This window comes from Procambarus clarkii, chromosome 81 (genome assembly GCF_040958095.1).
Source record: "Procambarus clarkii isolate CNS0578487 chromosome 81, FALCON_Pclarkii_2.0, whole genome shotgun sequence".
NCBI lineage: Eukaryota > Metazoa > Arthropoda > Malacostraca > Decapoda > Cambaridae > Procambarus > Procambarus clarkii.
This window is the reverse complement of record NC_091230.1, coordinates 1,694,212-1,720,195: the sequence shown is the minus strand read 5'-3', so window position 1 is coordinate 1,720,195 and position 25,984 is coordinate 1,694,212. Positions and strand designations below refer to the sequence as shown.

The 25,984-nt window shown below is 46.8% G+C and overlaps 1 protein-coding gene across 1 annotated transcript in view; it reads right to left on the bottom strand.

Annotated features, from left to right (window-relative positions):
- LOC138358014 (uncharacterized) overlaps positions 1 to 25,984 on the bottom strand; it is a 271,908-nt gene that overhangs the window by 1,559 nt on the left and 244,365 nt on the right. Inside the window, exons 4-7 of the mRNA XM_069315479.1 lie at positions 21,978 to 22,138; positions 20,868 to 20,988; positions 17,430 to 17,571; positions 11,454 to 11,640 (exon numbers count right to left, since the gene is read on the bottom strand). Coding sequence (XP_069171580.1) covers positions 11,581 to 11,640; positions 17,430 to 17,571; positions 20,868 to 20,988; positions 21,978 to 22,138 — 484 coding nt within the window. The 3' untranslated portion in view covers positions 11,454 to 11,580. The remainder of the gene's footprint in view (positions 1 to 11,453; positions 11,641 to 17,429; positions 17,572 to 20,867; positions 20,989 to 21,977; positions 22,139 to 25,984) is intronic.

The window sequence follows — 25,984 nt, the reverse complement described above, 5'->3', positions numbered from 1 at the left end:
AGCTTTACCGGCTGATATGCTAATATCAGACTTTGGCATCAGTCATGTGTATGGAGTTCTAGGGCCTACCGGGGACCATGGCCAGAACCTGGCCCCCTCAGAGAGGCAAGGGGAGCAATGGCCTATAGAAACCCCCGTGTGGTTGGAAGCATTCTATGTCTGCCATCGACCGGGTCAAGCATCCAGAAAGGTAAGCATTCCAAAACAAACCCCTATTCTGGTGAAAATTGCTACCTAAAGCCAAACTAGTGGATAGAACTCTTCAACAGAAAACAAGGAAACTAGTATGACGTCATACGTCACCGCGCCGCTGTCTGCGCAGCTCTCCCCTCCCAGGGAGGGGGGAAGGGGGAGCCCCACACCTCCCACGCCAGCTATCCACCCATCAGTTCTGAGGCTGGATGTCAAAACACGCGAAAAAAAACGCCGACCGGAGGGAGGGAGGGTTGCCGGGGAGCCTCCGGGTCTCACCCAGAAAATGGCGTTTCATTACATTCAACGCTGGTTTTCTGGGAGAAGCCCCATCGGCTCCCTGGAGCTAACTACCCACAGAGGAAGGTCAAAGGGACAGAACCGGGAGGAGGACACCACTCACCCCCCCAAGGAGGCAAGACAACCGGCAGCAAACGCCAACCCAAGGCGTCACAGCCCCGAAAAGTCCCGGGAACAACACGAGAACAACGAGCAGCAAGGCCCCTGCACGAACACCAAAAATCCATGCCCAAAAGACCGCAAGGCCACGTCGCCCAGACAGCATCGAGAGCAGCAAAGCCACGAACGCCACAGGCATGAGGGAAGAACACGGGCAGCTTAGCCGCAAGAACATGGCTGACCACCCGGGACACTATCACCCGCGAACCGGGAAGAACAGAACCGGATCAATGCAAAACGCGCTCCGGACCCAAACACCGTGGCACGCAAACAACAGCGGAGGGCCGCCACTGAACACAAAAACGACACACCCCCGGCCCGACCAACGAAGCACCAACAAACCCTGGACTCCTCCAGAACGCAGCAGCCCCACCCCGCGCCAGAAAAGATGGAGACTGCTGCCACCGAACAACCAAAACGCTAAAACCGAAGGAACAAGAAAACTCAGCGACTCGACCCCCAGAGGCAAAGGCCAAAAGGAAAGAGCCGACGAAAACACACACCGGAACCGAAGGGGGACTACCAACCGAGGAGAAGACAGAGCACGCTGACCAGAGACCAGGATGGTGCAAGCGGCGCACGAACAGGCCGGAGTTGAAACGACGCACAAGACAGCTGACTAACAGTGCAGAAGCAACACCAAGACCGAAAGCAAGCTGAAGCGGCTCCGCCTGCGCCGCACGAAAAGAGGCGACAGTATGTGGCAAGACGACGGCCCCCAACCCCCACCAGAAAACCAAGCCGAGAGTAAACCAAGCTAACAAGAGTAACCACCTAAGAAGGGACAGGAAAAGGAAGGACCGCCAAAATACCCCATACTGCCGCCAAGAGAAGCACACAGGTGGGACACCTACCACGAAGCCACCTGACCACCAACCGGAGGCCAGACCGCGAGGCAGAACATAAGCAGCCCCGACAAGGCCCCTCCGAGCCCAGGAAAAGGCGGAGCCGCGGGAAAATCTCGGGCGCGACCACCGAAACCCAGGCGGCACAAGGAGACGGAACGTCTGCCGAACAGAAAAACTCCCAAAACATGCAAGCCCGCCAGGAGTTCAGAAACGACGGGTCGATGCGAGACATCGCAAGACCCCCCCCCCCCAAAAAAAAAAAACCGGCAGGGCAAGCTAGGAAACCAAAGAAGGCGGAAGGGTCGCCACCAGAACAGTACCCGAACCAAGGGGTACGAACAACTGCAATAGACCGAGACAAAGAAGCACATCACAGGACACAGGCTGACAAACGCCTAAGAACACACGCAGAACACCCCTGCTGCAGAGGAGGCAGGAAGAAAGAGCAGAAGCACAAAAACCCCAGGATAACAACCAGGGGTGGACAATCAGGCAGGGACAGAAAAAAACCCACGCAATCCCCAGGCACAAAACGGCAGCAAAATGCCACTTCACAACCGGACACAGGAACAAGGACACGCCACCGTGAAACACGGTACCAATGCACACGTGCAGCAGCAGCAACAGGCACCACTGCAACATGCAACCTGTAAATAGCAACTCCCTTCTGCAAAGGCAGAGAACGGAGCAGGCAGACCCCAGACAGGGCCAACGGAGACACGACAAAACCCCGCAGGCCCAGAAACCTGCACCAGGTGTCCAACGGCGGAGAAACCCCGCTCGATATCTGCTGGATGAGGTACTGGGAGCTCTGTTATACCTCAAGCCCGGCCCAAGGCCAGGCTAGACCGGCCAGAGGGTGGCCTACCAGGCAGCTGCAAGGAGCAGTCCACCGGCCCACATACCCCCACAACCAGGATGGGCCGGAACTGCCATACGAAAACAGGCTAGTGCGCCCTGGAAGTCCACAGACGAACCAGCAAGAAGGCTGATGCTCGCAAGTAGGTCGTGCAACAAGCACAGACCTCTGATGGCAATACAGTGTTCCCCAATTGTGCCAATAGCTTCTACCAGATAGGCGGGACCCAAGAGCCAAAGCTCAAATCCTGCAAGCACAGCCAGGAGCCTTACCAGGTGAGTACAGAACCAACCCTACAACCCCCACACCTCACAACATTAAAAAAGGAGGGTCCCCTGAATGACTCCAGCATGGGCTGGACATGCACATGAGGGGGACAGGAAGGGTTGAAAAAGGGACACTCACTGGTGTGCGAACGGTCACAGTCGTACAAAAATATACCTAACTAAAGACAGGTATATAAACAACTCCGCATCCAGCGCCCGGCCAAAAGACGCCAGACCGCAGAAACTCACCTGGCGAACGGTGGCACGAACTTGACGACTCAACCGTGCCCAGAAGAACCTGGGAGCACCGCCAGGTGAAGACGCCAGAGCCGGACCCTGCCAGGACCCGCAGGAGAGCAGGGAGAGGCGAAGGAGGCGGTCCACACCCATGACAGGGAAAACCACGGTGTCCTCCCCACAACTGGGAACCAGGACACCCCCGGCGCGAAGGGGCACATACCGCAGCCAGGGAAAAGAACGAGAGGCAAAGCACTGTAGCAAAAAGGGCGCAAAACACCAGCACTGAAACAAACTCCACGCCGCATGCGCATAACACGCTGGCCGAACCACACACCCTCTCTGCGGGAAGGCGCCAGCCAGGACTACTGAACGAGAAAAGTAGCCAAAAGAGGAAGCAGGAACAATAAAACAGGCCAAAAAGCAAAGAGCCCAAAAAAGAACCCAACCGGGCGACAAGCAGCCCAACCGGGCGACAAGCAGCCCAACCGGCCGACAAGCAGCCCAACCGGCCGACAAGCAGCCCAACCGGCCGACAAGCAGCCCAACCGGCCGACAAGCAGCCCAACCGGCCGACAAGCAGCCCAACCGGCCGACAAGCAGCCCAACCGGCCGACAAGCAGCCCAACCGGGCGACAAGCAGCCCAACCGGGCGACAAGTAGCCCAACAGGGCGACAAGTAGCCCAACAGGGCGACAAGCAGCCCAACAGGGCGACAAGCAGCCCAACAGGGCGACAAGCAGCCCAACAGGGCGACAAGCAGCCCAACAGGGCGACAAGCAGCCCAACAGGGCGACAAGCAGCCCAACAGGGCGACAAGCAGCCCAACAGGGCGACAAGCAGCCCAACAGGGCGACAAGCAGCCCAACAGGGCGACAAGCAGCCCAACAGGGCGACAAGCAGCCCAACAGGGCGACAAGCAGCCCAACAGGGCGACAAGCAGCCCAACAGGGCGACAAGCAGCCCAACAGGGCGACAAGCAGCCCAACAGGGCGACAAGTAGCCCAACAGGGCGACAAGGACGAGGAGCCGACAGACGTTCTAATAATGCAGGAAGTAGCGAAAAACTTCCCGTACCCTCGAGAACACATAAGCCAACACTAGTCCCGAAGGCACACGAAGGCGCAGGCGCACCCGAGATCAGAACTCACGCAGAACCCCATCGAACGGGGAAACATGACGAAAACACCGTCCCAAAAAGGGGGGGGAGGAAACATCCACCCACAGGACGGAACCAACCGACTCAAAGGCCAAGGAACCGAGCCCGGGGAGGGGCCGACGCCCAACAGCACGTACGGCGAGTGGGGAGGAAAGTCCCCACTCCGCGTAACCACAAGCCCCGCCTAGAGGGGGATAAAAACCCCAACGGGGTCCAACGGGGCCAAGGCCCCCCAAGTCAGCCCCTCCCCAGCCCCGGGAACCTACACGACAGGCCCCGGGGCCGAGCTGTTCCCCCAAAGCCCCGGCCGTACCAGAAAACCGGGGCAGCCGTGAAAACACTAAGGAAGGGAGCCCACTGGCAGACTCATACAACATGGCTGGAGGAACAGGCTTAAATGCCCCCGTCACTACCCCGGAAGGTGAATTCCCCGAGACTGCCAGAGTCTCAACACCATCAAAAACCCAGCCCCGAACCTACAGACGCTAAGGAACCGGATGCAGGCAGGAAGGGTGATCCAGGGGAAAGACAAGGGGGCGTGGATGGAACCGAAGCAACCAACACCCCCAAGTCCCAAAACGAACTACAACGGGGCAGCCCCGGGCCTCCCGGGGAGGAAACCACGAGAACGTTGCCACCACCAAGGCTCAAGTGCAACGCCCATGCTGCCCGCACCCGCTTTGTCAGCACAACTGGGTAACCGAGCCCCAACGAGCAACCAAACTCGCAGGACTCCAGGTCGAAGGTGTCACCGACCCCACAGGCAGCAGACGGAGGCAAAACAGAGAGTCACCCAGAGACAAAGGGTGAGAGCAACCCCTCAAACTCGCTGGAAGTGAGGGGGGGTACTCTGGGGTCACATCCATCGGACCCGCGCGCCCCCAGGGGTTTCCCAGGGTCCCGAGCGTTTACTATAAGAGGACTCGCGCTCAGGTAATCCCAGGCAGGGTACTGCTAACCGGCACCCAAAGCTACCAAACAACTTTCTAAGAGCTGAACCCCCGGGACGTGTACACTCACGGGAACCTAGCAGGGGGTACCACCAGAAAATACTCAGAACACAAGGGACACAAGGGGCAAGGACGAAGGCAGACCCCCCCTACCAGGTAGATAAACAAAAAGAAAAAGAAAACCCCGCAAGAGGACAGCGTACCCAAGCGGAACAGAGCCGGCCGCTATGATTGGTAAAGACAAGCTGCACAGTACCCTGCGCCCCACCAGTGCAAAAACTGCCCCTTACTCTAAGGCGAACAAGGGAGACAGAACACCCGAGCACACAAAGAGCGGCCGAAAACCAAGCAGTAAACGGCCAAGCAGGGGCAGGCCCCAAGGAACTTGTGGAAGGTGGCCCCAAGCCCCAAGGGCAGTACTTACAGGGCACCTAGGGAAGGGAACCCTAGGCGCATGCAGCCCGAGTAATGGAGAATCACTCCCGGCTCACGCACCACCTAGAAAACAGACACCACACTCTAGGTACAGTGCTGAAACAACCACTGGAGCTGGAGCACATAACCGTTGCCTATAGCATCAGCCGAAGAACTGATGGGTGCATAGTCGGCGTGGGAGGTCTGGGGCTCCCCCTTCCCCCTCCCGGGGAGGGGGGAGCTGCGCAGACAGCGGCGCGGTGACGTATGACGTCATACTAGTTTCCTTGTTTTCTGTTGAAGAGTTCTATCCACTAGTTCGGCTTTAGGTAGCAATTTTCACCAGAATAGGGGTTTGTTTTGGAATGCTTACCTTTCTGGATGCTTGACCCGGTCGATGGCAGACATAGAATGCTTCCAACCACACGGGGGTTTCTATAGGCCATTGCTCCCCTTGCCTCTCTGAGGGGGCCAGGTTCTGGCCGTGGTCCCCGGTAGGCCCTAGAACTCCATACACATGACTGATGCCAAAGTCTGACATTAGCATATCAGCCGGTAAAGCTCCGGGGAGCCGACGGGGCTCCCCCCAGAAAAACTGAGTATCCAGTGTCCTACTTTACTGGTTATTCCCATTGACCTCATTTTGTGTGCTATCACTCCATGGTCACATTTATCAAATGTCTTTGCGAAGTCCGTGTATACCACATCTGCATTCCATTTTTCTTGTCTTCTGTGACATCATATCTCTAATAATTACAGCAATGCGTTTCAATTCTTTTCTATTGGATCACTCCAGAAGCCAAACTGCAAGTTAGAGAGGAAGGTGCACTACAGTTATGCTCTTCCTAGGCACAAATGAACATTTCGCTCAGTTAACCCATTTAAATGAATAATGTGAAATTTTTAACTGGTCTATGATGAACGATGCAATAAGGTAAGTGGAGAAAAGCTTTGCATCCATATGAATTTTGTAAACTCTGGATTACAGAAACATTTTGTGCAATATTTCTTAGAAAGTAGCAAATTAAGATTCATTCAGTTCCTATCTCTTTATCTCCCAGTTTCTAAAAGAAAGCAAAAGCATACAATAGTATTGTTTTTATAAATCATGAGTATATTGAAAGCTAGTTGGTTGAGTAACAACATTCGAATTGATTCTGTGACAAATTAGCTAAGAAATCATACAATAAGAGAATTCAAAGAGTCTTCTGTACTAGCCACATATAAAAAGATCAGCAAACACATCATGAATGCACTTGATGGGATTGCATTATATCTAACTATTACAATATTTTGCTCATGAATAGAGTAGTTTTTATACAAATGTATAGAGAGTATAAGCATGAAAATTGAAGCATTATAGTAGAAAAGAAGGACAATCTATGGTGCATTGATAGTATAAGGACAAAAAAAATCACTGAATATAATGAAACACACCAATTTCTAGGCGAGCGCCGGTGGTTCTGTGATGCTACTATGTTGATAAAGTACCAAACTACTAGGTGCCGTCAGATCGCATACTTCTTCTTAGCCTACCAGGGACTACGAGCCAAAACCTGGCTCCCCTCAAAGAGGCACAGAGAGCAGGGGCACTATGAATATTATTATGTAAAATTCATTCATGTTTGCTACCACCAAGGAAAGGCATCCAGAAAGTTAGCAAAACAAAACAGACCACTGATTGGTTTAAAATCATACTGAAGCTTCCAAACAGCCAAAAAAACTTCCCCAACAAAGTAAACAAACCATCAACAATTTGTGACACTAGCGAGAACTTGTTCACCTCACCTCCCTTCCCCCTCATTTGGGGGTAATAGGGAGTCAGACAGAGTCAGCCTGCAGCTCCACCACCAGCTCTTATTATGTAAACCACCCCAATGCCCAGGGGTAGGGAGGGTGTCAGGTAGCCACTGAGGCTCACCCATAAATTGGCATTTAACACTTATGCGTTTGGGGCGTGCGCATGCCAGACTACCCCAAGGTGGCCCGGGCGTTTCCTGTGAGTGCAATGCAACACTAAAATGTGTATACTCTTTTCAGCTGTATCACCTCAATTTTCGTGGCACATCGTTCATTTTGGTATCAAAATGTTCTCAATTGAATTCCCTACAGGGATAAATGCATATAAGGTCCAAAAGCCCGGCATGCCCGACCTGCAGCAAAGCCAAAAGTCGGACAAGTGTTACCCGTGAGCGAGCACCCATTGGCACACCCGCAACACCTCCTCACAAATGTATTTACTCTTTTCAAGTTTCTCACCTCAATTTTCATTGTACATTATTCATTTTGATATCAAAATGTTCGCAATACAATTTCCTACAGGGGTATATGCATATTAGGTCCAAAAGCCCAGCGTGCCACCCGCAACAAACTCAGAAATCGGCCGAGTGTTACCCATAAGTGCGCAAGAGCAATAAAATGTGTGTACTCTTTTTCACTTTTGTCACCTCAATTCTCATGCTACATCTTTCATTTTGGTATCAATTTGTTCCCAATAGAATTCTCTAAAAAGATATATACATATAAGGTCTAAAAGCCTGGCATGCCACCTGCAGCAAACCCAGAAAAAGCCAGGAATTACCTGTGAGGGAGCACCCATCTGCACACCCACAACACCCGCACTAAAATGTGTTTTCTCACGTCAATTATCATGTTATATTGTTCATTTTGATATCAAAATGTTCCCAATAGAATTATCTAAAGGGATATATGCATATAAGATCAAAAAGCCTGGCATGCCACCCGCAGCAAACCTGAAAATCACCCGATTGTTACCTGTGAGCGTTACCCGTCAATTTTTGTGTTACATCGTTCATTTTGGTATCAATTTGTTCTCAATAGAATTCTCTAAGGGGATATATGTATACAAGATAAAAATAAACAGGCGTGCTACCCACAGCAAACTAGAAACTATGCCGAGCATTACCCATGAGCAAGCACCCATCCGCACATTCACACTAAAATGAGTATAATCTGCTCAGTTTTCTCACTTCAATTTTCCTACTACGTCGTTCATTCTGTTATCAAATGGTTCGCAAACTAAAGGCACACATTTTAAGACTAGTCCCATAATGATCGAATAAACAATGAAATTTTTAACAAATATTTTAATTTCGGACATCAGGACAGTTCGTTTCGCACATCCGCAGAGTTAATTGAGTACGTCGCAGACGTTTATGGGGGACGAAAGTGTTAATTATATTCAATGCTGGTTTTCTGGGGGAAAGTCCCTTGTGGCTCCCTGAAACTAGCTACCCACGGAGGAGGAAAAACACGGAATTTACTAGGGAGGAGAGATCAACGCAATTATCAGAAAGAGGAAGAGGCCAATGGCTGTGACACACAACCCAAGGCCACACAAGGCTGCTGAGGACTGCAAACATTCACAAGATACCTGGGCCCCAACACCCTGTTCGACCATAAAATTCCCTCCACCAAAATATCAGCCCAAGACATATTGGCAAAGACCACCGACAGGTCAGCATATATGCGAACATCAAGAGCATGAGGGTAGACTGCAGGCTGGCTAGATTTAATGACACTGTAGATGACCTGAGAAATATGAGCCCTGGAACAGGGAACCACGCAAACCAGATCAACCAAGAAATTTGTTGTCCACTGAAGCAGAACCTGTGGCGGTGCAAAGCCACCATCGGACAAAATAAACAATACACCCTGGTCCAATGATCTACGATCACTGGACCAGGGTGATCAGGGACCAGGGTGGACCAGGGACCAGGGGGTCCAGTGATCTATGATCACTGGACCCCCTTCGCAAGCCAACTAACTCATTCTTTGCCAAAAAACCAGTGCTGAATGTAATGAAACGACATTTTCTGAGCGAGCCCAGGAGGCTCCCTGAAGCTATCCGAACTGGTATGTGCTATATTAGTTTCAGGTCATCAATCACTGGAGTCCTTATGCCTATCAGGAACCACGAGCCAGAACCTAGTTCCACCAGAGGCACAGGGAGCAATAGCCTATAAGCAATTTACATTTAAAGTATGTCATAATTGCTATTGACCAGGGAGGGTACCCAAAAAGATAGGCAAAACAAAACAAACCACAATCTGTTGAAAATTGTGACCTACGTCCGAACATAGCAAAAGAACTTCCCCAGAAAGAAAACAAACCTTAGGGGGGAGGTTAGGGGGGTGGGGGAGCTCACAGTCCACCACTCCATTTCTTGAAACTGCCGACTGGAGGAAGAGAGGGCATCAGGTAGCTTCCGGGGCTCGCCCAGAATGTGGCGTTTCCCCCAGCCTCCCTCCCCTCTGGTCGGCAGTTTTTCATCGTTCTACAAACTGGGGGGTGGAGCGGCTGGCTCACCTGAGCAGGCTTCCCCTCCCCCCCATCAGGGGAGGGAGGGTAATAATAAACAGGTGTGCTAGTTGGATGATGATTTGCTTGTTTCATTGTTTTCTTTTGAGGGGAATTCTTTGGCTCTGTTCGGACGAAGGTTGAAATTTTAACCAGTTAGAGGTTTGTAATGGTTCGCCTACCTTTCTGGGTGCCTTTCCCAGTCGATGGCAGACATGACAAACTCTAAATGTAGAGTGCTCATATGGCCATTGCTCCCTGCGCCTCTCTGAGGGGGCCAGATTCTGGCTCGTGGCACCTGGTAGGCACTAGAACTCCAAGGATTGATGGCACCAAACTAATATGGCACATGTCAGTTTGATAGCTTCAGGGAGCCAACGGGGCTCCCCACAGAAAATATGCAGATATAAAATGGTAAGAGGGGACAAGTCTTTGTCTGCCATGAACAGCCACAAAAACAATGCTGGACTGTAAATTCCAGCTCGATGCACCTGCTCGACGACCCTGCTGGGTCGTCGAGCAGGTGCAGAGATTGCACCGCAGTGACGACGTGGCCAGCTGTGAGAGTACATAGGCCTCACATGAGTGGAGGCACCGCCTGGGACCAGACAGTGACGACGTGGCCAGCTGTGAGAGTACATAGGCCTCACATGAGTGGAGGCACCGCCTGGGACCAGACAGTGACGACGTGGCCAGCTGTGAGAGTACATAGGCCTCACATGAGTGGAGGCACCGCCTGGGACCAGACAGTGACGACGTGGCCAGCTGTGAGAGTACATAGGCCTCACATGAGTGGAAGCACCGCCTGGGACCAGACAGTGACGACGTGGCCAGCTATGAGAGTACATAGGCCTCACATGAGTGGAAGCACCGCCTGGGACCAGACAGTGACGACGTGGCCAGCTGTGAGAGTACATAGGCCTCACATGAGTGGAAGCACCGCCTGGGACCAGACAGTGACGACGTGGCCAGCTGTGAGAGTACATAGGCCTCACATGAGTGGAAGCACCGCCTGGGACCAGACAGTGACGACGTGGCCAGCTGTGAGAGTACATAGGCCTCACATGAGTGGAAGCACCGCCTGGGACCAGACAGTGACGACGTGGCCAGCTGTGAGAGTACATAGGCCTCACATGAGTGGAAGCACCGCCTGGGACCAGACAGCAAACGAATAGATGGAATAAACCAAAGAGTGAGGTCCGACAGTTAGGTCGGGAAGTGTACCGTCTTTATCTAATCAGAAGTAGGCTGACTAAAAACTTATACACACACTTCTTAATTCTTTTCTTGATATAAAGGAATGAGAAACTGAAAGTGTGAATGATTGACATTATAATTGTGACAGTCACATGAACTACTAAACACCTAATCTTCGAAACAACTAAGATACTCTTGTGGAACTCAGATAGTGTGTTGGCAGTAATTACAATGATGCATAAAGATGAAGATATTACACTTAAGTAATTTATCCTTTTAATACTTATATTTTAATTAATATTTTTCATGTCAAAGTGACTTACTGTTTCGTTGCTTTTTTGTTTTGTCTCCTTTTCAAATAGTACTGTTCAACCTTCTCCTGATGGATCCTATACTTCATATAAATATTTTACAAATAACATGATTTGACCGAAATATACAAAGCAATCAATTGAATAACCTAAGGTTGGATTTGGAGTGATGAAACAAATAGTTCTAATCATTTAACATGAAAAGTACCAATAATTGTTTTGGTGCAACTGCTTTACTGACCTTGTAAACAAGCTTGACTATTTCCATGGATGATAAAAATTTAGTTGGATTGCTAGCAAGAACGTCAAGGATCTGGCTCTTTCTTTCATTGCGGTAGTCGATATAATGCTGAATTTTGATCACTGGATCATCTATCACCGGGCCATGGCCGGGAAAGATAACCTTTGGTTGTAAGTTCATGATTAACCTGAAAAAACAACAGCATTGAATGTAATGAAACATCATTTTCTGGGCGAGACCCTGAGGCTCCCTGCAGCTATCCAGACTGATATGTAATATATTAGACTTTGGCATCAGTGTGAATGGAGTTTATAGGCCTACCAGGGACCGCAGGCCAGAGCCTGGCCTCCTCAGAGAGGCATGAAGAGCAATGGCCTATAGAATAGCACAAGTGATTTGGAGCATTCTATGTCTGCCATCGACCAGGTCAGGCAACCAGAAAGGTAAGCATCCCAAAACAAACCTCTATTCTGATTGGAACTATTACTGAAAGTCAAACGAGTGGACAGAACTCCCCAAATAAAAACAAGCAAACGAGCATGATGTCACCACTTGCCATGCCGCCATCTGCGCAGTTCCCCCCTCTACGGGAAGAGAAAGGCGGAGCCCCAGATCCCTCGCGCCGGCAACCCCACACCTTCAGTTCTGAGGTTGAATGTCAAAACATGTGAAAAAGCCGCAGAACAGGGGGGGAGGGAGGGATGCCAGGGAGCTTCCGGGGTCTCACCCAGAAAATGGAGTTTCATTGCATTCAACACTGGTTTTCTGGAGGAAACCCCTTCAGCTCCCCGGAGCTAACTACCCAAAGACAAAGACAAAAGAGGGACAAACCCGAGAGGTAGAAACCATGCGCCCGAAACCCGAAAGCAAGACAACTGGCAACACCAATGACCCCCATGGATGACCTGAGAGACCCGAACCCTGGAACAGGGACAATGGGAACCCAGGTCAACCCAAAGCGTGTCCAGGGCCACAGAAGCCGTGGCACGCAGGCAATGGCTGAGAGCCACAACCAGACACAAGATGATGCACCCCCGGCCAAACCAACCAAGCATCAACAACCCCAGGGATCCCTCTGGAAAACAGCCGTCCCAACCTCGCCAGAAAAGAAGAGATGGCTGCAAATGAACAAACCTATCACCAGAACTCAAAGGAGCAGAAACCTCTGAGAAACAATCCTGAACCGAAGGGGCCACAACAAACCTAGGGGGAGAGAGAGAGAGAGAAGAGAGCACCGTGTCCAAGACCAGGATGCCTCAGATGGCGCATGAGCAGGCCGGAGGTGAAACAATGCCCGAGACAGCTCGTGAAACGGTGCAGAAGGAACATCAAAACTGAAAGCAAGCCGTAGCGGATCCACCACCACCACACAAGACAAGGTGACAAGATGCGGCATAAAATAACGGTCCTGAACAGCCACAAGAGAAAGGACAAGACTACCTCAATAAAATGCGCCTCCATCGCCACCCCGGATGGGGCATCCCCCGAGACTGCCAGTCTCTCAAAACCAGCTAAACACTGCCCCAACCCTGAAGCCCTCAGACGCTTCTGAACCAGAAGCAGGAGGAGGGACCAGAATGCACCACAGCAGGGGGAAGAACGAGGGGGTGCGGATTGAACCAAGGCCGAAGCATCCAACACCCCCAAATCCAGATCCCTACAAGCAAAGCGTGGCAGCCAAGGGGCATCTGGGGTAGCAAACAACCTAGCACGTTGCAGCAACTGAGCCTAGCATGCAATGCCGGAGACGCCTGCACCCGGATAATGTCATCAGGTGAATGGGTGAATCGAGTCACAAATAATCAACCATGCTCGCAGGACTCTGGGTGTCACCGACCCAACAAGCACCATGGCAGAGGCAAAAACAATGAGAGTCGCCCTGAGACAAGAGGACAGAGCAACCCTCAAACTTGCACAAAGCGAGAGGGGGGACCCAGGGGTCCACATCCATAGGACCCCTTGAGCCCCCGTGGGGTTTTCCAGGGTCCTTTAACTGTTATTGCTAAGGGTAAGCCCAGGCAGGATACTGCTAAGTGGCGCCCAAGTATACCAACAAACCGCCAAAAGCTGAACCCCCCGGGACATGTCCACTCACGGGAGGCCAAGCAGAGGGTACCACCCAGAAACACAGAAAAAATTAAAGGCCAGATAGGGGCAACAAACCAAAGGCAGACCCCCGCCCCCACCAGGCAGGAAAACAAAACCAAAAGAAAACCCCGCAAGAGGATAACATACCCAGGTTTAACCCTTTAGTTGCGCAAGACATCATATGATGCGTTGAGTGACTTGCAGTAACTTGCGCTCAGCATCATATGATGTTTTGGAGTACGATTTAAACGGCCCACGGATACACGGGGTTCACCACACCTTCATCAGGGCTCTTGTAAACAGACACCATTTTTTTTTTAAATCGTGGGCCAAATTCCTGGGTGTGAGTGCCCTCAGTATTGAGTGAGCTACCAAGCTTGATGCACGCAGCATGAGCTCACAGCACTGCTGTTCAGCTTGTGACCACAGCATCGCCTAAAAATGCCATAATATACATGTTCTTGCTATTATTTAGCAATGATATTATTACAGAAGACCCCTGACTGTGATAAAACTGACCAGGGTTCTGATAATAGCAGGATTGTGGTGATATTTAGCGCAGTGCTCCATGGAGGGAGGAGTAATGCTGTGGGAGGGAGGGTGGTGGCGTTGTCTTCTGACTGTGTGTGGCCACCTTTTATTGACTGCACTCACCATACCAGCTTAGTGGTTCCCTATGGTGAACACAGATGTAGATACTTATATATAATGTGTGTGTATAGAGTGTAATAACAGCAATAGGAGTAGGTTGGGAGCCGCCATTTTGGTGCGTCGTAATTACCTAAGCGTAATTACCTAAGTGTAGTTACAGGATGAGAGCTACACTCGTGATGTCCCGTCTTCCCAGCACTGTCATATAACGCTTTGAAACTACTGACGGTCTTGGCCTCCACCACCTTCTCACTTAACTTGTTCCAACCGTCTACCACTCTATTTGCGAAAGTGATTTTTCTTATATTTCTTCGGTATCTGTGTTTAGCTAGTTTATATCTATGACCTCTTGTTCGTAAAGTTCCAAATCTCAGGAAATCTTCCCTATCGATTTTATCAATTCCTGTTACTATTTTGTATGTAGTGATCATATCACCACTTTTTCTTCTGTCTTCCAGTTTTGCCATATTTAATGCCTCTAACCTCTCTTCGTAGCTCTTGCCCTTCAGTTCTGGGAGCCACTTAGTAGCATGTCTTTGCACCTTTTCCAGTTTGTTGATGTGCTTCTTAAGGTCGTCTGCATGACTTATCATGTTTACTGGTGACCACTATGGTCTTTGGGCACCATACCAGTTTACTTGTACAAATATGGTGAAAAAAACAGGTAGATACTTATATATAATGTGTGTATATAGCGTAATAACACCACAAACAGTATTGTTGGAGAAATATTAGTGCATCTGGCCTTGAGGGCGGCCGCCACCAGCTGTGTGAGTAGCTACGTCTTTGTGCCTTTACTCACCATACAAGCTTAGATGTACAGTTATGGTGAACAAAACATGTAAATACTTAAATATAACGTCTGTATATAAAACCAAAAACAGTATGGTGGGAGGAGAATGGTGGCAAGTCAGGTGAGGCGAGGGAGGGAGGGAGTGGCAGCCAGTGGCAGGTTGCCACTGGCTGCCACTGCCACTCAGCATACCAACTTAGTGGTTCGTTATGGTGAACACGAATGTAGATACTTATATATGACGTCTGTATATAGTGAATAAAAGCAAAAACAGTATGGTGAGAGGAGAATGTGGGCGAGTGAGGTGTTGAGGGAGTGAGTGGTAGCGAGTGGCTGGCTGGTGTGTGGCGGTCACTTCTCGTTACTTTTTGACTCATAATAGCAACTTAGTGGTTCGTTATGGTGAACAAAAACGTGCAGATACTTATATATAACCTGTGTAGTGTAATAACCAACAAAATATTTGTTCACTGTTTGATGAACATAATTGAATCAACAATATGCACACCATATTTTTGAGTACAGTGATGATTCACTCATTTTATTATATAAATATATCACACTACACACTATTGAATAATATTACAGCAAAAAAAATTACAAAAAATCAATCAGAGACATTGAAATAATTAGGTAATTATCTCTGTGGCAACTCCGGCATGACAGCTGGCGAGCAACAGACCGCCTGGGACGCACGCTGAGTCAGCACCTGGTTTTTGGCCAGACTTCCCCACCCTATAGCGGGCAATATATGCCACTTACGATTTTTTTATTATTTTTCCCATGATCAGTGAACACAAATTAACAGGTTTAGAAGAAAAAGCTATTTTTTTTTGGGGGGTATGCGCCTGTGGGTGACACATGCTAAATAGGCGCCATTTAAGGATTAAGAGAGCCGACTGCCATTATAAGTGATAACTACCTGCTCAGTACCCTGTGCCGCTACCAGTGCAAACTACCCCTTACCCTAAGGTAAACAAGAGAGGAAGAAAACCTCCCAGCACACTCAGGGTGGTCAATTACCGAGTAGCTAAACACCAACAGAGGTAGACCCCAAGGTGACTTGTGGAAGATAACTCCAAGCCCCAAGGCCAGTACTTACACCTTCCCTAGGGTCACCTAGGGAAGGTGACACTAGGCGCATGCAGTCCGAATACTTGGGAAATTGCTCGTGCACCACCAAAGACGACTCACCCCACACCACAAGGCAATGACTTAATGACACTGCAGATGACCTGAGAAATACAAGCCCTGGAATAGGGAACCAGGGGAAATCAAAACCCATAACCAATATACTGAAGCAGAACCAGTAGCATGAAGGTAGTGGCGTAAAACTGCCATCGAACCAAGCACATGATGCCTTCCAGGTGGAACCAACCAAGCATCCACAGCTAAAATCCACATGCTCTGGAAGCATGACGACTCATTCTTCGCCAGAAAAGGAGGAGCCGGGTTTAACCGAACAAAGGAACAACCCCCGGCACCATGGAAGAGCATGAAGCTCACCAGCCTGACAACTGGAGATCAAATAAAGCTAAAAATGTTACCTTCAAAACACAATCCCAGACTAAACGAGCCACCCAAAAATGTGCAGAAGAGAGAAAAGAAAGAACCCGGTCCAGAGACCAGTCAGGCTCAGGTGGTGCATGAGTAGGCCGGAGGTAAAATCAAGCGTGAGAAAACCTGTGAAACAGGGCTGAAGAAGTGTCAACGAACGTAAGATGGAGCGGCTCACTGCACGATAAGAGGCGACAGTATCATCCTGCCAGACATCCTGCCCACTCGCCCTCCAGAATATAACTAAAAAGATATCGACATTTTAAAACCTAAGGATTTAGTAGAGTCCTGGAATTAACGACTTGGGTATGGCCCCCATATAGGTCATTAAATTGAGTAGATACTGTAATTCCTTTTGTGCACATTTTGTTTACAATAACATCATGGTCACAGTTGTTGAAAGTTTTTGCAAAACCTGTGTACATTAGTACATTACCTGGTCACCCTCTCAATAATGAGGCCCTCACACCCAAAAGGGATTATCTTGAAATGATTTTGGAGCTTAGCGTCCCTGCGGCCCAGTCCTCGACCAGGCCTCCTCTTTTTTTGTTACACATCCCCAGGAAGTAGCTCGTACCAGCTGTCTAACTCCCAGGTACCCATTTACTGCTAGGTAACAGGGACATCAAGGTGAAAAAACTCTGCTCATTTTGTTTCCGCCTCCACCGGGGATCAAACCCGGAACCTCAGGATTACAAATCCAAAGCGCTGTCTACTCACCTGTCAGGCCCCCCTGGGTACACAATTTTTTTCCAAGCTTTTCTTTCGCATCACACAAATACATTCCCTAATCAAATCATAAGAATAACCAATTATAACATTTATTGCAGAATCCTTGCCATAAGGGTTCATATACTTATAAAATTAAAAACTCCACTTCCACTTACCTTTAGTGAAGCCATATATGTATGAAGATCTTCAAATACTGCCGTTCCTTCCCCTAATATACAGTCACCACTAAACACTGCCCCCTCCTCCTCCACTGCTAATACAACATGGTCAGTGGTATGGCCTGGAGTATGAAGAACTCTATTGGAAATTTGAAAGAGGAAGTATAAACATCTGTGATGCTATGAAATTATCTGGAATCAATATTAAAATAAGTGAACCCTTAATCCTTAGCTTGTGTGCTATTTTGAAATGTATCACCTCTTTATGTAACACAAATCAGTGTTGAATATAATTGAATACCATTTTCTGACAGGGCTTCCAATAACTTCCCAAGCTTTACATTGGTTCCACAAAGCCTTAGCTTAATACACCACAACTCCAAGACCAATCTATCATGACTGGAAGCCAGGACGAAAGCCAGGACAAGAATCTGGTTCACTATGAGACCAAGAGACCAAGAGAATTAGATATAAAAAACAAAACTAAGAAAAAATCAATAAGTAAACATACAAGAAAACAAGCAACTGCTTGAAGAAAATTAGACATCCCTAAGTTGGTAGGAAATTTGTATTTTCTTTCAAGAGGTTGCAAAACCTCATATTGAAGATTATATTTTTGTTATGTCTGTTGCAGCTCAATTAATCTGTACAATTCTAGATAGCAAGTATTTCTATGAAACCACCTAATACCCCTCCAAACTACTTTTTTCCACTGTTGAGTCCAATGCAAAAGGTTAGTTAAGCAATTTCTGTATAACAATCCAGAATGTACGCTGCATATTGCAGGCCAAGGTCATGTTCAAAATACGTAGACCAGCACAGACAGCTAGTTCTCTGTTCCATATTATGTTCCATCTGGGCAAGTGTTGTAAAGTCTGTTTTCATTTTAGATACCAGTATTTTCCTCAACTAGTCAGAAGTGCCCTAGTTTTGCCTGATTTAAAAACTAACTTAAAATTCTTCAAATTCACATAATAAATTTGGAAGAAGGAAGAGGAGTTGCAGATTGAACCAAGGTCAAGTTGACTAACATCCCCAAATCCAAATACCTAACACCAACTGGGGCAGCACCTGAGCATCCAACTGGGCACACAACCTAGACCACTGCAAAATAGAATCTTCAATTGCAGAGCAATCACTTCCTGACCCCTTTGGACACCAATAGAGAAATGGGGAGCCAGGAGCACATGGAAAAAATAAACACCAAATAACTCAGGGTCAAAGGTGTCCCTGACCCAGCAGTCACAGCCTGGCAGAAGCAGAACATGTGAACAGATGGCACAGGCGACGAACAACCCTCAAATTCACACAAGGCGAGAGCGGGCTCAGAAGAGGTATTCATAATACAATCGAGCCCGTAGGGGATTTCCAGGGCCTGCAGGGTAAGCACCCTGCCGGAAGCCCAAGTACTTTGAATGCTACGCTAGTAAACCCCGATATAAGAGGCCACCTTGGCTACCCAAAGCCAATGGAAAGGCCAAAAGGGGTACAGTAACAAGGAAGTTCCACTGCACACACCATAGGCTAGCCTAACAAGATGAAAAGCAGAACTTCAAAGCATAAAAAGGGCAAGTGAAAAAACCAGCGTTGAATGTAATGAAACACCATTTTCTGGGTGAGACCCAGAGGTTCCCTGAAGCTATTGGACTGATATTACCTATATTAGTCTGGGGCTTCAGCTATATTAGTCTGGGGCTTCAGTCATATGGTAGTTGTCATGCCTACTGGCAACCATGAGCCAGAACTTGGTTCCCTCAGAGAGGCAAAGGGAGCAATGGCCTATGAAAACTCCACTCTTTAGAGAGTATATTCATGTTTGCCATTGACAGGGTTTAAGCATCTAGAAAGGTAGGCACCCCCAAACAGTATTACCAGGATTCTGATAATAGCAGGATTGTTATGATAATTAGCACTGAGTTGCATGGTGGGGAGGAGTATTGCTGAAGGAGCGAGGGCGATAGCGTCGTCTGCTGACTCTGTGTGGCCACCTGTTATTGTCTGCACTCACCATACCAGCTTAGTGGTTCTCTATTGTAAACACAAATGTAGATACTTTACATTGTAGTGAAATTTGCATTCAACATAACCATGATACAAGATGATGGCAGTGATTACTATGGTGAAGTTATATGGCTTAGGTACATATTTTGGGGTAACACATGATACAGTGTGTGTTTGAAGTACTAGGCAGAAAACTATGAGGATGAAATTAGGTACTTTTTGGTGTTACTTTTGAAGAAGTGGGTAGGTTGGACAGGTACTTTTTGGTGTTACTTTTGAAGAAGGGGTAGGTTGGACAGCACATAAGGATGCTAAAAAGAAGATGGCCTTTAGTATACAAATTTTAGTACATTTTTTGTAAATTTTAGTATGAGTGCTATCACTGAAGAATAATTGTAAGCTTTATATGTTTATGTAATGAACATTTTTTAATTCTCTTATTTTTCCACGAATATAAAATATTACATGACCTGATTTTCCAATCACAGTGTCCTGTTTTTGTCTCAAGGAAGTATGGTCAGCCTAATATAGATGGATGGATGAATAGATAAATGGATGGATGGATGGATGAATCAATACATAGATGGGCAGATGGGAGACAGGACAGACCAGGGCAATGTCAAGTACCCCCTCCTTAGTTTGTTATAATAAACTATCAAGGTAATAAGGAAATGAAACTTTGATTGCATATTGGCATGACCTCACACTAAAAGTAATCAAGTGCAGACAATAAGCCACAATAACCTGGATGAAAACTAGAAACCCAACCAACACATCTGAATGCAGGCGATGAGTTACAATAACGTGGCTAAATTATGTTGACCAGACCACACACTAGAAGGTGAAGGGACGACGACGTTTCGGTCCGTCCTGGACCATTCTTAAGTCGATTGTGATGAAGTAGATTCAGGCAATAAATAGGCTAGAGAGAGGTGAGGAGCAAAGTGTAGTAGAGGGGATAGTAGTAGGAATAAGAACTGCAGAGGGCCTATTGGCCCATACGAGGCAGCTCCTATTATAACCACCGAATGAGAAGGAGATAGTAATAGGAATAAGAAGAGGATAGTAAGGGAACGTAAAGAAAACAATGAACAGGAGAGAAGAGAGAAAGAAAAGGAAAGAGAAAGAAAGATAAATGGAAGGGTAAGCTTATGTTAGGTTACGTTTGTTAGAACGTGACCTAACGAGACCACGTTTCTTTATTGTCTGCATCTACTTCCTCATCATAATCGACTTGAGAATGGTCCAGGACGGACCGAAACGTCGTCGTCCCTTCACCTTCTAGTGTGTGGTCTGGTCAACACATCTGAAAATTAAGAAAATGATGGTGTTTCGGTCTATTCCGCACCATTATCAAGTTGTGAAAAGAAAAGTTGTAGAGATATGTGATCTATAATCATATATTAAGTGCAATACTGCAATATTTTTTCTTACTTGAGAGTTGCACCTTCTGTTTTGATTTCATCATTGTGCTTGAGTTTTATGAGTCTAACCGACTCATGTAGGGGCTCATCAGGAGCATCAGCTCGAGGAAATTTGTATACTTTAACACAACCTGAAATTATCATTTAAACTTTTTGAACACAAGTTAAAATTAAGTACTAAATGTAATGAAATGTCTATATGGTGGTGCACTTGGTAGCTCCCAGAGCTAAAGCACAGGGGCAACCAAGTCATAGGGTACTACACCAGACCTCTAATACCCAATTGAGGTTACTGGGACCAAAATCTGGCTCTTTTTGTGAGGTGAGTGGGCAGCTTGGGACTGGAGAAAATTATTAGCAAAAATTAAAAAGGCATCAAACCAAGCAACAATTAAAAAAAAATTGTAGTTAACTAGCCAAACAATATTTGTTGTTTAACTAGTTAACAAATATTATTTTATATAACATAACAAATCAACAAATAGTGACCCATGTACTTAATTTACATGCAGCCTGAGTCTGGCCATCACCTAACTCATAAACAACTTGAACAAACTCTCAAGGAAAATGAGGAACCAGAGTGGGTACAGAGTGCTTCTGAGGGGCCCATCAGAAATGGTTGCTTCATTACATTCAATGTTTGATTTCATAGAGGCCGTTCTAGTAGGTCCCCGAGATAAATCTTACCAATGCCTCAGCAAAGGAACAGATGGTTAGAATAGTCAGGTATGGATGAGCCACAGCTCTAAACCAAATGCTTAACACCATCAAGCCCCAGGCGTGCACTTCGCGCATATGCACGAAGAACCCCTGGCAGTGCAGGCGAGCGTGCGGGCGAGTGCTCGCCGACACTAAATGTGTATACTCGTTTAAGTTTTCTCACCTTAATTCTCGTGCTACGTTACTTGTTTTGGTATCATTGTGTTCACAATAGAATTCCCTACAGGTGAATATGCATATAAAGTCCAACAGCCAGGCTTGACTCCCCACAGCAAAGCCTAAAGTCGGTAAAAGTTACCCGTGAGCGCACAAAATCAGTAAAATGTGTACAGTATATTCTTTTAAATTCTTGTGAGAAACAGAAACAAGCCCAAATTTTAATATAAATTAGGCTTCTTACCTCCTAAGCAACCAAGAACATCCATTAAGCCTCCTATATGGTCAGGATGCCAATGGGTGATAACAATTCTGTCAATGGTAGTCTCTTGCTGTTTCAACACTGACAAGAGTGCTGAAATGTAGTCTGCATTTCCTTTCTCGCCTGCATCAAGCAGAATACGACTGCAAACAGAGAATGGTAACTTGAAACATTTTTTTCCACCACCAATTGATGAAGTTCCCTATATCACTATATCAAGCATAACTCGCAAAACTATTCACAGATCTGATGCCTCTTCCTCCCAGTAGCTCCCTTTCAAGAAGGAACTACAGAAGAAGTGTCTGCAGTAGCTCTATCATCACACAGGCCTTTAATTTTTTTAGGCTCTAATCCTTTTCTCAACCTATCTTTTACATAATATTCAATAGGCTTACAACATTTTCCCACTCTCATTTAACCACATTTATACTAACTCTTTGTTTCCTTTGGTATAACTATGCCCTAATCCAACTTAACCGCGGAATCAGTCTCCGTGGTGTAGTGGTAAGACACTCGCCTGGCGTTCCGCGAGCGCTATGTCATGGGTTCGTATCCTGGCCGGGGAGGATTTACTGGGCGCAATTCCTTAACTGTAGCCTCTGTTTAACGCAACAGTAAAATGTGTACTTGGATGAAAAAAACGATTCTTCGCGGCAGGGGATCGTATTCCAGGGACCATAGGATTAAGGACCTGCCCGAAACGCTACGCGTACTAGTGGCTGTACAAGAATGTAACAACTCTTGTATATATCTCAAAAAAAAAAATAAATAATAATATAGCACCCCCAATACCGTAAACCTCTATCGTTTTAATGGGGGCCTGACAGCCGAGTGAACAGCACTCGGGGTTCATAGTCCTAAGGGTCTGGGTTCGATCCTCGGTGGAGGCAGAAACAAATGGGCAGTTTCTTTCACTCTGATGCTCATGTTCACCTGGCAGTAAATAGGTACCTGGAAGTTAAACAGCTGCTATGGGCTGCTTCCTGGGGATGTGAGTGTGTGAAAATTAGGATTAAGAACTTGCCCAAAATGCTATGCGTGCTAGTGGCTGTACAAGAATGTAAGAACTCTTGTATATAAAAATAAATAAAACAAAAATAAATAAATCATGTAGCACTGTATCAAAAGCTTTGCTAAAGTCAAGGTCCACAACATCACAAACCTTACCACTATCAAGAGCTTCAACTATGCTGAAATAAAATGATAGCAAATTTGTTACACAAGAACGGCCATTTGTAAAACCATGTTGTAATTCATTTATTAATCAATGTTCTTCAAGATGAAAACAAATGTTATTTGCAGTTAACGATTCAAGCAACTTTCCCACAATAGACATTAAGCTAATTGGGCAATAGTTTGACGCAAGTAATTACAGTGTGTCCTTACTTGAATTAACTATATGGGGCAAGGCCAATTTCTTCCACCACGGAATTTGTTCTACCCATTGGCCCCAGGCTGTCCCTCCCCTCCATATGAAAATAAAAGAGGACCTACATCCACTATCAACAATACAAAAATTTTAGAAAATCTATTTATGTATTTATAATTTTGAACATGGCACATGATAGAACAATCATTGATGAACAATTCCATATCAAAATCATAACTATGCCATAACATAAATAACAAAATCATAACCATAACATAACTGCTCATATAAGTTGATTTCCGGAAGCCAATTGTATCAATCTCGATATAATTACCGGTATTCATAAAAATATTCATTTATTATTATAAATTTTTCATTTTCCCTATGGCATTTGATGGAACAATCACTTGGAAACAATTTGGTATATAAATGCTACATATATGAGCATTATTGAATCCAATCAAGCGAAATCACCTAATTTTCTCAACAAACTGACAAGAGGAGGGAGCGGTTGGCGGGCTGCCGGTGGTTGGGTGCTGGAGGGGGTGGGGGTGTGGGTTGTAGCATGTTGGCAGTAGAGGGGGGGATGGCAACCAGACTAGGAGGCCTTGGGCAAGATCAAGCCTCGGGCTGGGCCAGATCACGCTTCGGGAGAGACCAGGCTTCGAGCCAGACCAGGCCAGATAAGTCCTCAGATAAGGCCTCATGTAACACCTCCAGATTGATACTCCCCTTTCTCACTTAAAACCCCAGCTTAACACTGCTTATCAAGCTCACTTTGACCCTCATTGAACTTATCCGCTCTAATGTTAAACTGAATTATTAAATGGGGGAAATACAACTGGGTTGTTATGATTCTAATATTAATAAAAACTTAAGTTTACACTGCTACCACCTTCTGAAACCTGAATGTGCCTGCATTACTGATCTCCTAGGAAGGACAGAAACCAATAATCATACTCTCGAATGGTGTATTACATCTCGGACATTAACACTGGGGATAATTTATAGAAATTCTTTTCTTTACCAATTGAGGATCAGGGGATGTCTTAATTATCATTAAATGAAGAAAAACACAGGGAGCTTCCAAAACCTGCATGAAAATGAGAAATCTAATGGCTCAGACTAAATTTTTAAGGGGAATTGAGCTAAAACTCCAAATAATCAATAATGAAACGTTATTTAATCAATGACACAAAATAATATCCTAACTCTTAATACATCCTATGAGGCAAAGGAGTGCAATTAGCTGACACACCCAACCAAGGGAACAAATTACCTTTCACTGAAATTACCAGCCAGATGTTGACGGCTTCTCCCAGGTCCCCTGGAACTGTCCCAAGTCACCTCTCAAGACACTAAACTAAGATTTGCTCACAAGCTTACCAGTGGAGCTCACAAGCTCCTCCCACAACTAGTTTCCTAGGCCCAATAAACCCCGCCTCTCCAAGTCTAGAGCCAATGACTATTCAAATACCTCACCTGAGACTCCCATAACCAAAATTCACTTACGTACTTCCTTTACTTTGTGAGCACCTTGATTGACCTGCGTGCCCTTCATTGCCGTGCCTTTCGAGCGAACTGCAATCTCCCTACAGCACTCGTCTTCCAACATGGCGAATGAATTGGAGGTCTTTGACAACCTGCCTACAGCTGTCCTAGTCTTCTTAAGACCCCTATCCTTTGAGACATTCCAAGACAAAGACTTTCTAATGGTGCTCTCCTTATTAGCTTCCTCCTGATGTTGTTCCATCTGTCTTAGCTCCTCATTAGTTCATACTTAGTTCAACACAAGGCAAAGTTAGAGAAGATTCCTAGGTATGCCACCAGACTAGTCCCAGAACTGAGAGGCATGAGTTAAGAGGAAAGGCTCTAGGAGCTAAACCTTACATCATGGAAGACAGAAGAATAATAAGTGGAGACATGATCACCACTTACAAAATTCTTAGAGGAATTGACAGGGTAGACAAAGACAAACTATTTAGCATGGGTGGAAGAGGAGACACAGGTGGAAACTGAGGAGACACATGAGCCACAGAGACATTTCAAAGAATTTTTCAGTATCAAGATAGTTTACAAATGGAATGCATTAGGCAGTGATGTGGTGGAGGCTGACTCCATGCACAGTTTCAAACGTTGATATGACAAAGCCCAATAGGCTCAGGAATCTGTACACCAGTTGATTGACAGTTGAGAGGCGGGACCAAAGAGCGACAGCTCAATCTCCGCAAGCACAACTAGTCGAGTACTAGGCAAGTACGGCAGTAAAGAACCTCACGTTGAGAACAACCTCATCGCAACAGCCGTCTCACAACTACTACCAAAAAAACACCTTATACCAATCACAACCTAAGACAATCACATAACATAACAATCACACAACCTAATAACAATTTGACAATAGGCCCCGGGTTGCAGCCTAGGATGCGAGTGATACGAGGCGTGATTGACGTTATCTTGGCAATAAACGCCGCCATTCCCGATATTTGGTAGCTGACGGTGTTGAGCAGTTGCTGGTTCTTTGCTAAATGTGCAGTGAACTTACAGTATCTTATGTAAGACTGGGAACTGGGTCCTTAATGGACGTGCAGTTTGTATGGTTTATCTTCTCGATGACTGC